The 14,666-nt window shown below is 42.9% G+C and overlaps 1 protein-coding gene across 1 annotated transcript in view; it reads right to left on the bottom strand.

Moving 5' to 3' along the window:
* Positions 1–13,883, bottom strand: part of grik5 (glutamate receptor, ionotropic, kainate 5) — a 29,636-nt gene extending 15,753 nt beyond the window's left edge. The window contains exons 1-9 of the mRNA XM_056444765.1: positions 13,673–13,883; positions 10,570–10,667; positions 10,036–10,201; positions 6,077–6,255; positions 5,244–5,297; positions 4,340–4,498; positions 3,787–3,939; positions 2,402–2,506; positions 21–128 (exon numbers count right to left, since the gene is read on the bottom strand). Of these exons, the coding sequence (XP_056300740.1) occupies positions 21–128; positions 2,402–2,506; positions 3,787–3,939; positions 4,340–4,498; positions 5,244–5,297; positions 6,077–6,255; positions 10,036–10,201; positions 10,570–10,667; positions 13,673–13,883 (1,233 nt within the window). The remainder of the gene's footprint in view (positions 1–20; positions 129–2,401; positions 2,507–3,786; positions 3,940–4,339; positions 4,499–5,243; positions 5,298–6,076; positions 6,256–10,035; positions 10,202–10,569; positions 10,668–13,672) is intronic.
* Positions 13,884–14,666: the final 783 nt, after the last annotated feature.

The raw sequence follows: 14,666 nt of genomic DNA, 5'->3' as shown, positions 1-14,666 counted from the left end.
GAAGAGAACTGCGACCTTACCAGTATGGTGGTGACAGTGAGGGTCTTGTTTGCCAGCTTCTCTGAGACATTGATATCCAGACTGGTGGAGTTCATTGCCAGAGTGTTGTTGGAGTACCAGACCCCGATCTAACGGAGAAGAGAGAGCAAGAAGAAATCAATGGCTATTGTGGGATAAATAATGTATCATTAAGCTCTGACTTTCGTGCAACTGTTTTACCGTAGTGATAGGCTACACACCATCCATAACAATACCATATTTCAGTGAGTGCATTAACACTATTGCTTTATTGTCTAGAGTACCGTTGCATGTTGAATATGTTATGTTTTGCCACACTGCTACATACAATAAATGCATATTGAGTTAATTGTCCCATTGGAGCCGTACACATAGCATGTATTGGTTAAGAAAACAACAACAACAACAACAACAACAACACAGCAATGAGCTGGGGAGAGATGAAAAGCATTATTAATCAGTTGTTTTATTGCCATGTCTATTGTCCTTTATAAACACTTTTCTTGAATTCTATACTAAACAGCTCCCATATGTCCTTTGTATGGAGACAGTCAGTCATTTATGGACATAAGTGTGTGATTATGACCTAACTTGATTACAGGGGTGTAGGCACAGCTCACAGAGGCAATTCTTTGAGAGATGTTGCTGTACATTTTTCAATAAGTCAAAAGAGAGGTAATGTCTCCTCAGACAGAATCACCGTGTTTCTAATACACTCCTTAACCTGCCCTGACATTTAAGAGTAGTCTACCTACAGTGTGGGTGCTGTTGTGCAGAGAGGTGGGCTGAGATAAAATGGTAATTATTTCAACATAACTCTTTCATCGAGTTAGAGTCTCGATTTAAGAATGGTCATCAGGTGGTATTTAGGAGGCGGGTTGGTCTGCAGCAGAACCGAGCTGGACGTATTAAGGGAAGGTGAAGAGAAAGTGTTTCCTCCAGTCAATGAACCGCAACATAATTCCCTCAGACTGGATCTGCAGTGATGTGTGTGCTTGTGCTTCATTTAATCTGGACTTTGAAATGCTGGTGAAATGCAGTTTGATCTTTATCTTCCGTCACTTTTCCTTGTAATGCTCACTGGAGTCGTCTGCATCGACAGAATAATGGCATCAAAATGCTCCGAAACACCTCATTGGCTGGCACTGCCAACATTGTATTTTGGGTCGCCACACGGTCCAACTAGCTAACACATTCGTTGTGGCATACAACTTGTACATCAAAAAGATGAAATGCCCAGACTGACAGGGGAGGTCTGGTTCAGGGAAAATGTAAGAAAAGAAATTTATGTGACAAAAACTAGAAGATGAGACTCCTTTTTCAAAGAAGAAATGACACATGATTCTCTTAAAAATCTGAAGCAGCAAAAACACCATCTTTATTATTACAGACACTCTGTGGTGTTGCTGCTACGGTCTTAATTGTTCTGGTTTGACTTCAGATGGAGATTGACGATTAAACTGGCAAACCTGCGTCTTAACTTAATGTCTTATTGTTTTAACAATTACCCTGTAATTGCCATAGTGGAAGTTGTTCAGCAAAAGTCCCTTTTTTAACACATAATATGAATTTAATTTGCTGTAATGCAACCCGAAACCAACTGATTCTTTGACTGGTTTACTACTGCTTACAAGAATTTTAAAACATCAGACTTCAAGAGGGAGCATTACTGTAGTCATGACCAATTGAGTTTCTGCAAGACCTGATCCAGTAGAACCCAAGTGAAAAAAAGTAAAAAATTCAATACAAACTAAGGCTGAGCCAATCCAGTTCAGTAAAAGACAACGAGAAAATGAAACTCCATTAAGCCTCCATATAGGTAGCATATAAACAGTATTCTAGACACAGTCGGAGAGATGCAGATCCATCTGCACATCCACTCTGTACTGAGCTTGAACGAATGTCATTGTTTATAGACAATGTTTGCATGTTTTTTGATCAGAAACATCAGGTCAACTTCCCACAAACAAACAACAATAAACAAAAGCTCCAGGAACCGAGTCAGTCCAAACATCAAAACACATTCATAAGACATTTTAAAAATCGCCTGGACTCGATATTACAGATCTGCAATACAATATTGCGACTGTTTGAAATTCAACTGATGAACAAAACCAGAAGCTAATTTATTCCAGTAGCTTTCAGATGAAATGAAAGTGAACACGTATTTGCAGCCTCAACATGACCCAGATGGCACTACAGACCGCATCAAACCAACTTCACAAAGCGAAGATATTTGGCTGCTATCGCGGGAGCGTGCAGCTGCTGACGCGTGTTAAACAGCTCCCAGCGTCATGGTGAAATCAGACGGCTGATCTGTGTCTAACCCGAAGCCTCAGGCCGGTGTGACCTGGCTGCTGCATGATAACAGGTGACTCCTGACCTCTTTGAGGCCTCCTCGGTGTTTCTCCAGAATCCTCAGGGTATAGTTGGTCCTCTGACCTTTGCTGTTGAACTCCACACGCCCCGTCAGACCATCGTACTCCACCTGGCAGGCAGACGGAGAGAGTGAGGTGAGAAAGCGTGAAAGAGGAAGGGAAAGGAGGACAAGAAAGGACGGGAACATGAAATAGTCGGTAGAAATAATGACGAAACAAAAATACAGGCAATCGTCTATATAAAACAGCATATATAGAGACTTTCTACAGTGATGAGGAAGAAAGAGAGAGTGAAAGACAAAAAGAAAGAAAGAGCGAGAGAGAAAGAGGAAGTGTCTGAGACTGGACGAGACAAGCTCGATTAGTTTTGGATCAACGAGGAGAAAGTGAGTGACTGAGCGGAGGGCTCAGATAGAGCAGCAGAGAGTCAACAGCTCCCTAATAAGACTCGGGACTGCACCTCACGGCTCAGCTCTGCCTCTCCAAAACCCTGGTGCCGGCACAGTTAGCGAGTTCTATGATGAATGGCACGGCGCTGAAGATGGAGGGCACCGTGATGTTGACTAACAAAGGCAGATGTCGGGCCGGTGGGGAGGATGCAATGAGAGATGGGGCTCAGGCTGCCTTGACAACAGGTCGTCGATGAGAGGAGCACACAGAGGACCGGAGATGAGAGATGACAAAGAGTAACAAGAGACAGAGGTTACATGCAACATGAGACGAGGATGATACAGGGTGCTGTATTGTGGTCGTTAATCAATGAGCCAATCAGAGAACTAGATAATCAAACACATCTTATGAGGCAGTAAGGAAACAATTACAAACATTTGCTAGTTGTGCATTCTCAAATGTTTTTTTTCTGATTCACATCATTAAAATCTGAACATATTTAGTTTGTGGGCTGTCGGTGTAACAACACAGGGCTGCTTTTCATTATTGATTTATCTGCATTTAATTGTTTTGTCTATAAAAAAACCATAAAATATCAAAAAATAAAATCACACTTTAATGTGTCAATGTTTTCCTGAGTTGTTTTAGCCGACAAACGATTCAAATTACTCTCACATACAACAAAGGAAAGAGGCAAAATCTACAAGTGTTGGAGTCTGGAAAAAGCAAATAAATGTCATTTTTCTTGAATGATGACTGATATGATGAACTAATTCCTTAAAATAATTATTTTTATTTGAAGGTGTCACTTCAAACCTCGGGAAATATTCATTTGTATTTCTAAAAAAAGATTAACAATTCATTGAAATATATCACAAGTGTGGACATCTAAAAAATTCAACCACACTAAGACCATATTTTAAACATATATTTGAATGCACATGTGTATGAGCATGTACTGTATATCAGCAGGTGATGTCATAATACTTTAAGTGTTTACCATGCGCAGGTAGTTCATAAGACTGGTCCCATGTTGCCAGATCTGGGGTGAGGAGCAGCTGAGCGGCTTCACTCCAATCTCCTGACTGCGGTTCAATTCCCTCACCGCCCCCACCACCACATGCACCGCATCAAACATCAATGCTGACGAGAGCTGTGGAAGGGAAAGAGGAAACAAGAGAGAAGCGGAGGGTGAGGAAGGCAAAGGGGGAGGGATGGAAACCCAGTGAGGGGAGACAAGGTGTCAAGGGAGAAGGTGCGATGAGAAAAGATGTGCGAGCAGAGATGATTGAATGGTTAACAGGGATGGAGGGAGGGAGTCAGGGAGAAGAAGAGAGAGAAGAGATGTGAGGTATGAGTAAGCCAGTGAGGAGGGAACACAGATAGATACATCAATACCCATTAAGTACAAGCAAAAGACTAGCTGAATCTCTTTAACTGCTCCATGAATCAGTGTGAGGAATAGAGTAGCTTAATGGTATGAGCCGTACAAACAAAGCCTTGAAAATAATTCCTCTTGAATGTGCACATGCACAAGTGTGTGTGAGACTGACCGCAGGGCCGGGGTACGTTAGGTCACATCCCTCCCTCCAAGAGAGGTTCAGGCTCCTGATGAACTCCAAATAGAAGGGATGGGTGGTGTTGAACATGGAGAACCCCACAATGTTTGACTGATCGTCCACTATCTCATCCAGTCTCAGGAGTGGGAAGTCCTAAAAGGAAGGGGAGGAGCATTGAGGGAGAAAGAGAAGTCATGTTCATGTTGACAGTGTATCAAATCTGAGCACAGACAAAAAAATACTGTGCAAAGGAGTATAAGATAAAGAAAAAGAGTGGCAACAGGAGGGTGACAACATATAATCTCAGATGGAGAGAGAAAAACGGATATAGACATCTATAAAAGTGGGACAGCAGTGATACAGGGGGAAGACAGGCTGATGGAATAGCGGAGATATACGCACACGATGCGACATCCAAAGCACAAGAACATGTCATGTAGAGAAGAAAATAAAAAACATCAGGCACGCAGCATAAAGTGACACATTTATTTGGATGGTAGGAGGGGAGGTGAGTGATTCAAAGGGGCGGATGAAAAACACCGGAAGCGTAGAGAAGGTAGTGGTTGGCAGTAGAAAAAGGGCACATCAGGTCTGTCACTACCTTCACCTTAGAGCCCCTTTCCTGCAGTTTCTCTGCATCCTCACCTGCACTCCAACATCTTTGTACAGTGGGTTTATTTCTTACATCCCTCTCTCTCTTTCCCTCTCCCCAGCCTTCATCTCCTCTCTCTTGTGTTCCTCTCTGTCACCTCTCTCCTCCCTTTATCTCCTGCTTCCTCCGCCTTAGCACCTTTGCTCGCTCATAAAGGGACAAAAGAGGAGGCGGGAGGCAGGAACAGGTGAAAATGGAGGAATAGAAGACAGAAGACCGGAAGGGGTGGAATTGGTAAGCTCTTACCATTGTGGTGAGTATGTACTTGTAAAACGATGATGTCATCCCCAGCTCAGACGCCTGTGGGACGAAGAGAGAGAGAGATTAAAATGAAAAAATAAAAGTAGGGGCAGGTGGGATACAGAATGGGGAAAAATAGAGACTGCGGGAAGATGTAGAAGATTGATAGAGGGAGAGGAACAGGGGGCAAAGGAGACGAGTTATTGAGAAGCAGGGAGCAAAGCACACAGTTGGGGGCCAAAGTAGAAAGGAATATGGGGGAGGAGAGGGAGCATACGTTCATCTCAGTTTTACATCATCAGGCTAACACGAGGACATTCCGCTGAGGGCAGGCAGCCGCTCTAATCTGCCCAGTAGAAACATCCCATACACATTCAGGCTATGACTCACTGCTCTGGCTTTCGGCCTCTCCGCCCGTACTATGAATCAGAACAAGCCTGGGCTACATCTGCACCGCATCCGAGCAGAAGACGTTCTTTTGTTGAGTATTTTCTGAAGAGTGCAAGTGATTGTTGCTGGCAGACATGCATACATACTGTTCCCTGTGCAGTCCCGGAGGGCAGAGAAGGTACAAATGCATGTTAATTCTGCAAATGCGTGAAACAAGCAGCCCGTGGGAGCGTTGTTATACCGCTACGACAGATAGCAGCTGGGGAGAGACTCTTCATGTCCTTCATGTCAGTATTACATTACATGTCATTTAGCACTCAGTAGTCAGTAGTCGGTATTCCCCAAATGGGTACGTTTGAGGAAATTGTTGCTGTGCGTACTGGATAGAGCTTCATATCTTGCACGTATGTGCAGCTGTGAAGAACTCAGATTGATGCTTGAGAACTGACCTTCTTGAGGATGTGATAGGACACAGAGGCGTTGGCGTCAATGATGATGGTGGCCACTTTGTCGTCTCGGATCTCCTTCAGAAGCGGGGTCGGGTCCAGGTTGTCATCCAGCATTCTGATTGACAGCGTCTCCCGAGATATAAGAAAGCGGCGGACCAGTTCCTCCAATCTCAGCAGGCCTGAGGCGGAGCCGGAGAACAGATGAGCTGCATATCAACGTCTGTATCACTAGACATAAACTCATATTTCCAGAATGCAAGTTTTGAGCGCCCTTTGAAAAATCTTGATTCATCCTCGGGTGGTCATGTTTTTGTGTCATTTTGCATCCCATGATTGATGGTCTGTTTAAATCCCCAGGAATTTAAACAGAATTAGATGTGGAGTCCCCTGTATGTCTGCATTTACTGTTTCTTATAGAAGGACATATTTTCATCTATTATGACCTCCACCAAGGAAAGTTTGAATTGAAGTGCCATATGCTTGTTTCTCTGATAATGAACAGTGTATCTGAAATCTAACCTGACACAATGTGTTAGTTGAAGGCCTTTACCCACCAGGTTAAAACAAAAAAAGTTTTAAAAAATGCATTGACGTGCAAAATAATCGCACAAAGAAGAAAGAAAAGTACTTTACATGGAACAACTTTTAGTTTATGCTGTGTAGCGCCACCATGTGTCCATTTATAAAGCACTTTACCTGTTGCTCCTTTTTAAAATAGTTTAGAACAATACTCTGTTTTCAATAATGATTTTTGTCTCCTATGTTTAACTACTAGACGTAAGACGTCTCCTGCTTTACGGTCCACTCAGTGTAGATTTAAATAACTGTAAGTTGCATCTTTGATTATTATTACACAAAGATTTTTCTGTCAATCAACATAAACATATGTCAAAACATTTAAATGCATAAATGTGCATTTGAAACCTTAGTGTTACATCAAAACAGCCATATGGCGCCACACCAACATGACAACATATAACTATAATACTGTGCTTATGAGTGTGACTCAACTAGAATTAATTTTTGTACAAAGCCCTCGTATTCCCATAGAGATTTGAGGTATCCTCCTAAATTGATTAGGGCCATCAGCCTATCAGTATGACAAATGTCTAAACATGTTCTATTAATAGAATAATAAATCTCGACAGTTGTTCGGTCTTGGCAGAGGCATGCGCTCTGTGAGTGCTTAGTAATTCACTCTGTTGTCCCATCCATCAAGCAGTGCTTTTCAGTTCTTTGAGTTATGTGTACTGTGAGCAAAATAGTATGTGCTAAAAAAAATAATCCTTAAAATTAAAATAATAAAAAAGTGGAGAGTCAAAAGAATAAATAGAATTAGAAGCAGAAAGACTGAAATGCAGTATTTGAGACATTTCACACACTGCAAGTGAATTCCTCTACAAAACCGAGAGCAACGACTCACTTGACATTGTGTGTGGAATGAGCCTTTACCATGAAGTCTACCCTGAGGTTTCATAATTGTAATTCCATAGTAAAGCACCCCTAGCTATGTAAATAAGTGGTCGGGTAGGCATATGGGATGGAGGGGAAGGGGAGAAGGAGGAGTGGAGGAGGTGGAGAGGCAGCGCACAGAGCCCTTCAGCAGGAGAAAGCCTCTGTAAGCAGTGGGGTAATCACTGAACCAGGCCAAAACTTTAATTAGTTTGAAGAAGGAAGGGAAGAAAATCAATGCACTTTACAGCTTCCTTTCCTCCCCTCTCCCACTTTCACATATTCTCTCTCACACACATACGCTTTCACCTCTCCATCCCTCTCGTCTTAGCCCTGTGCTCTAGTTACCTCTCTCTGTCTTTATCCATCTCCCTCTAACGCTGCCACCATCTCCTCTCTCTCCCTCTCGCTGTCCTCATCCATCTCATGGAAATGGCATAATGGCATTAGGCTCAGATAGCGCGTTCTGACCCAGGCATATGTTGGAGCGATATGTCGGAAATGACCCAAAATCCCTGACTCACTCTCGTCTCACAGACTATCTGTTCTCCTTCCACTGGCGGTGGAGCGAATATTGTAAATGTTGCAATTAACATGGTGTTGCTATAATAACCCGTTTCTAAATACGTGACTTAATTAGGATGAGTGCGTGGTGTCAATGAAATGAGTGACTTCACATGGTCTCGCCTCACGGACAAAAGAGAGAGAGCGTTTACTTTACTTGAACTTCGCTCTACACCGGGGTAAACACGATGAATAAAACAGGTGGGCTGGTGGTAAACATCGTCTGATGTTCAACCTCTGCAGCGTCTCAGCAGACACACAACACAGCACACACAATCCCCCAAAACCCCACTCACACTAGAGACACACAGGGACACCCAATGCGCACGTGCACACGTACAAACCGGCGTGCACATGTACGGACAAAGTGAACCGAGCACTAAAGTATATATCAAGCACGAACACACACACATATCGTGCCACACACACCCACACGGTCGCCCGGAGTGTGGAAAAAGCCTGTTGAGTGGCGGTTAGCACCTATCCTGCAGCCATGGCAACGAGCTCCATGGCGATAGATAACGCAGCCAAGTGGGTCAGAGTTTGGGAATAGGATAACCTTGTAAAGATCACCTTAAAGCAAATATATATTCCAAACACACACCCCTCAGTCTCTCCACCGGTACAAGTTTAATCTGTTGACCTGGACAGTAACGATGATGCAATCTCTTTTCCTCTAATTGTTACGACATGAAAAGCCTGGTGCAAGACGGGGCTCTTGTCTGCACATGAACACTGGAAGAAAGATAAAGAGAAGTTTGATATCAAATATCTTTTCGTCCACACGGAGATCAGCTGACTTTCTGGAAAGCACGAGGCAGCTGGCTACCTGCTGAGGAGGAAAGCATCTCAATGACTGAATCAATGTTTAATAATGTCACAGCTCTTTGTCTGTTTACTGACTTCTATGGTCCCACTTATTTTTTATGTAATTGCCCTTCAGTTGCTGGACGGTTCAACTTGGCTCCTGTGAAGTCAACAGCTGCCCTCAGTATCACTCGCACTTTCTATCCTCTCTTCACAAAAGTTTAGTTTGAATACTACAGCCACCATCCGACCAAGCCCTTTAATTCCTGCGACTCTCGAGCATTGCATAATAAACTAGAATGGGCACTCGGTAGAGCGCATACCTTCGCACATCACAAGATTGGGCATTGAATTATGAACATTTTGGCATTAGTTGCATGCCAATTGGATACAAATTGACCGTGCTATGGTAAAATGAAGATTTTGACCTTTTTATGACATTGACCTTTGACCCGATTGATCCCAAAATCTAATCAAATGGTCCCCGGATAATAACCAATCATCCCACCAAATTTCATGCGATTCGGTTTAATACTTTTTGTGTTATGCGAGGAACACGCATACAAATAAATAAATAAATAAATACACGGCGATCAAAACAAAACCTTCCGCATTTTCAATGCGAAGGTAATCAATAACGCACTCGCTCAAAAGGAAAATAAAGAGTGCTCGTGACTAAGCCCTGAACCCCCTGTGACGTTAAAGCTCTCCGTGTGCCTGGCAAGTTAAATCAAATGTGCCCTAAGTTCTTCCAATGCGGGCAAAGCATTTCAAACACTAATATTTGTTTAATTGGTTTGACCTAACACCTCTCTGAGGTGGATAAGAGACGGTGTGCAAAAGCACCAGTAAAGAAGAAGAAAAAAGAGAAGGCTGCAGCAGAAGCCATGATGTGAACTTTATGACCAGACTGTCAACACGAATGTCCAACAGAGCAAAACAGTCACATCCGGCCAAACAGTGTGATTGTGGCATCACTCCCAAAGAGGGATTCACACACACACACACACACACACACACACACACACACACACACACATGGAGATAAGCTTGCAAGAACACCCAATAAACATCAAGCAGCCCACACTCACACATAATGTGCTGCGTGTCTATAAAAGAGCTGCATGTGTACTCACACTCAGCCTTGGCACAGACCAGGCTGGCTGATGGGTAACCGAACGAGCACAAGATGGCTTCTACGGCCAGGCTCAGGTCCTCGTTGCTAGGGTACAGAGTGACTGTGGCAAAGCGCAGGTATGGCAAGCGGGGAGTCTCCTCCGGACCGATCTTGACATGAGGGATCTGACAGAAGGAGAGAGGAGAGGATAGAGGTACATTAAGGGAGGCAAATGCATCCAGATATGCTCCCCTCCAAACACACTCCAGGGAAAAAAATACAAATTGAAGCTCCATGAGAGGCTACAGGGGGAATAGAGAGAGACCGTAAGCATAAAGGCTACAGGAAGAAAAGAGAAAACAGTTGGAAGAGGTGGCTGATGGTTAATTATGAGAAGAGGTACAATTAGCAAGGAAAACCAAAGCTTGAGATACATTCATCACAAAGTATGTGAATCGGAGGCGCAGTGAGTCAGAGGAGGTACGAGATGTCTGTTTGCACATGAGACACACCGACACACACACGGGTGTGTGTGTTTATTTTCCACACTCACCTCCTTTTCCCCACATATGTGACTGACAGTAGAGCTAGAGGCGGGACTGGAGGCGGGACCTATCACAGAGACGACGCCTTTGGGTAGAATCTGACACACTGGAAAGGGAAAGGGGAGAATAAGCATTGGCTATGCAGAAGCATACCTTTCACTCTGCTTTGTGTTGATGGCGGCACAGACTTGGCACACAGTCGCGGCAGTACTTCGGGGAAAGTGTTAAAATGCATTCACTTTAACGGCCGATTATATTGTATCTGCACAATCCGTCTCATTATAATTTGATTTATTTTGTGATTAATACTCCGGGGACTACAGCAGGGCAGGCCAGGAGTTGCCTGCTGCTATTATTCACTTCTTTAGACAACTGCTTTTAAAGATTTTTAGGACTTATTGCTTTAATTATACCTCCGGCATCAGAACATTAATAACAGATTGCTGGTAGCCTTTAATTAACAAAATGCCCTTTTGTGTCATTATCCTTCTTGCAAGAAGACATTGGTGTGGGGAGAGAACGGTTTTACACATTTGTCTTTTAAGAATGGCTGAAGTAAACACGTCCGATCCTTATTGATCTCGATGATGCCGTTGACAAGCACAGATTTCCCTCTTCAAATTCACCACATGACCAATGTTTTGATATCCCTGTAGCCAGGCTTACGTGAAGATACTGATTTCAGACCTTTTTGTGATACATTTATGTCAGCACACTTTATGTTAGCTTTTTTAATATACTGTATTAGCTCGTTTAATATACTGTATTAGCTCGTTTAATTTACTGTAAAAATGAGTCATTATCTTCCACCTTTTATCCCGAATGCCCAACGAATCAATGCATACAAAGATGAGGCTCCGGTATTATTTATTCTTTTGAACTATGAAAAAGATCAGCTACGGATTTAAAATTCAGTGACTAAGCATAACCAACATTTTAATTTAATTTAAATGTGTTCTCAAATTGCCCCATACTTCTCCACTATGTAGGATAGACATTTGTGATTAAAAGTAAGTAAAAGACGAGCTGTGTTCATCGGCTGTCTTACACTTGACAAATTGACCAGCGTGTTACTGATCAATACACTTATTCACTTTCTTTCTCAGGAATCAGATAAGAAGGCCTATGACTCATGGCTGTACAGGATATATGAAGAAATATGAAGCCGATTTATCCTTCAGAAATGAGAGTGATCTCATCGAACTCCCGGTAAGAAAGCCAATGAGCACATTTCTATTTAAAATCGAACATCTGCCATTGGCCAGTGATCATCAACAGACAGCAGTTTAATCAAGTATTCAGGGTTTTCATCTTTTAGCACAGTGATTCTCGAAGTGGGACCCCCCGGGAGTCCGCATAAATAATTAGCGAAGAATCATAAAATTGTGCTGTATCATTACAAAGTGCATACCTACAGATGTGGACCATTTGCCCCAATACACCAAACATACTCTCCAGTTCTCCCAACCAAGTTAGTGTTGGGCCAACCCGTGAATGTAACACACTGCAATAAGTTAATTAGATTTAATTTGAAGAATTACTGAAATATAAAAGTCCAACAATTACTTAAAAGATGAATTACATGAAAGAAGATTCAAATTTAAATGTGTTTGTGTTCATCACCATGAAACAGTTATTTTGGTTGAAAGGTTTTAGGATACAAATAGTTTGAATAGCATCAACATTTGCATATGGTAGTAAGCATATGTACATGTTGATGCTATCCAAACTATTTTTAATCGGTTTTACAATAAGTAAGGGGGGACCCTGGCCCAAAAAGGTTTGAGAACCCTTGCTGCAGAATAGAGAGAATACTTTCCTGTTTTTTTTTACAGCATATTTTGTTTGTGCGGTAAGTACATTTGTATTCATGTTTTCCGTCTACTCACCTGAAAATTGCTTTCACAGATACAGCCGCCACGAGTCTGGAGACGGGACTGTGTTATTCTGATAAACATAAGCTCTTTTCTTGCTGGCATATTTGGTTGGTATTTTAATTCATCCCAATTAGTTATCTTCAGTCCCTGCCACTGTCTGTGTTGTTGTTGGTTTTTCTTGGTGTGTGTGTCTGTGTGTGTGTGCGTGTGTGTATGTGTGTGTGTGCGTGTCTGCAGAAAGGGATGTGTGTTAATGCCTGTGTATGCTTATGCACGTGATTGTGTGTGTGTGTGTGAGTGTGTGCATGTTTGATGTGTGTGTGTGTGTGTGTGTGTGCAACTATGCCTTAGAGAGCTGTAGCTGTAAGATGATGAGCTCTCTGATCCAGAGACGAAAAAACGCTGCGAGCAAACCAGCCTGAGCCTCCTGCCCATCGGTCAAGGGCATAAACACACACACACGCACACTCGCACACACACACACACACACACACACACACACACACACCTACTATTCATGCATTCACATACGTACACGACCCCTCTGAAGCACACACAGACATGTAGCCAGTAGCTTGTGGCAGGGTCAGTGAAGTCTTAGAAGAGGAGCGGAGCGCCTCGTCTCCTCTGCGTCTGCTTTTTTCTATACGGAGTTCATACATTTTTTTCTTTACTTTGGATATCAATACAAATGTCATGGAGCGGTGGTGCTCTGTGCTTTCTGCTGTCCTGCACCGCTGATCTGTATTCGTAGTTGATGATTTGTTTCTGTCGTGGCAGTGCCAGCTGTTACTGGAGGGCACTGGTCCACTCTTTTTAATGAGACAGGCTTACTGGCCCATTACTGGTCTCCGATGACGTGTAAACTAATCAGCACCAGCCCCTACTGGCTCCTAATCACATGAAAGTGGCGGAGGTTTATCGTTCTGGTCATTATTTGAGGATTTTGCTCGGAAAATGTAATTGTCTTTTTTTGGTAAAATATCAGCGCCCTTTTGAAGTGGAATAAAACCTGTCGTGTTCTGTAGATTTTTTTACACAGTAGTCACTATTAATATTAATAGTCCATATTAATAATAAGATATACTGGTACTCTCAGTGGTCACTATCTGCCTGTGCTATTTTGAGACTATGCCCGACTAGACTATAATGGATTTAGCAGGACTTAATCACTCTGATGGGTTTGGTGAATCTGCTCTACTGGTTCTCTTTGGCGAGCATCTTCTCCACTCACTGGTGTCAGTAGTGTCGTACTGGGAGTCTTTTTGCAGCTCGTATATGTCCACCTCCACTCGGGCTCTGGCCGGACCCTCCATCATACTGTTGATGTTCTCCCTGGCCAAGGCCAGCGCCAGCCGCTCCCCACGCCCACAAACAGACTGGTCATCCAGGATTGCCGCTAGAAAGGCAGAGAGGGAAGGAGAGATTGGTAATGGTCGTCTCATCTCACTCTCCATCAGAAAGCATCAGAAAGCACATTAGTGGACACTCGAAAATATCAAACAATGCCTTTAATGTTTATCATTTTGATTAGGATGCTCCAAGTCCTTTAGTCTCTGGTGTGTTTACAGTATGTTGTCCATCCTCTGTGTACATGAGTTGTCTGGTGAGACAAAAGTGTTTTGTGTTGACATAAAAATTCAAATTTGCATACCGAATTATATATATTAAAAACATATATTTAAAACATTGAAGAGTATCATTGCAGTTGCTCTCTTCCTGTTCCTGATGGAGGATTTGTTTTGAAGGAAGCACTTTTATTCTTAATACTGCGTACATATATACAGTAGAGCAAAAACACTTATATAATTCTACCAAGATCTTTTAATCTCTCTGTGCATGGGGAAATATTGTGCAGGAAAAAAAGAGCTTGGACACCAATAAGTATATTATTAATGCTCATTGGGCAAAGTGCTTTTTGCTGTCACTTAATGTCTTTCTGGACTGACCAAAGTGGCAAAACCCACCAGAGCAAAATCAAACCATGATAGGCATGTCAACACATTTTGATCCAGGTGTAGTGAGGATGGATGGACGGCTGTTCCACTCACCCATTCGGATGGAGGAGAGCAAAGGGGCCTGAGTGAGGGAGCTTGGCAGCATGATGACTAACAGGAAGGGAAGGACGTGTATTGACAGCAGCAGTGCTGGCAGAGCCGGCATCTTCTACTGCTCCTCATGGAGAATGTTCTGCTGGCTGCCTGTACCACCACCTTCAGGATCGGAGG

This window comes from Pseudoliparis swirei, chromosome 22 (genome assembly GCF_029220125.1).
Source record: "Pseudoliparis swirei isolate HS2019 ecotype Mariana Trench chromosome 22, NWPU_hadal_v1, whole genome shotgun sequence".
NCBI lineage: Eukaryota > Metazoa > Chordata > Actinopteri > Perciformes > Liparidae > Pseudoliparis > Pseudoliparis swirei.
Note: the sequence above shows the minus strand (reverse complement) of the source record. Positions and strands in the feature narration are given on the sequence as shown.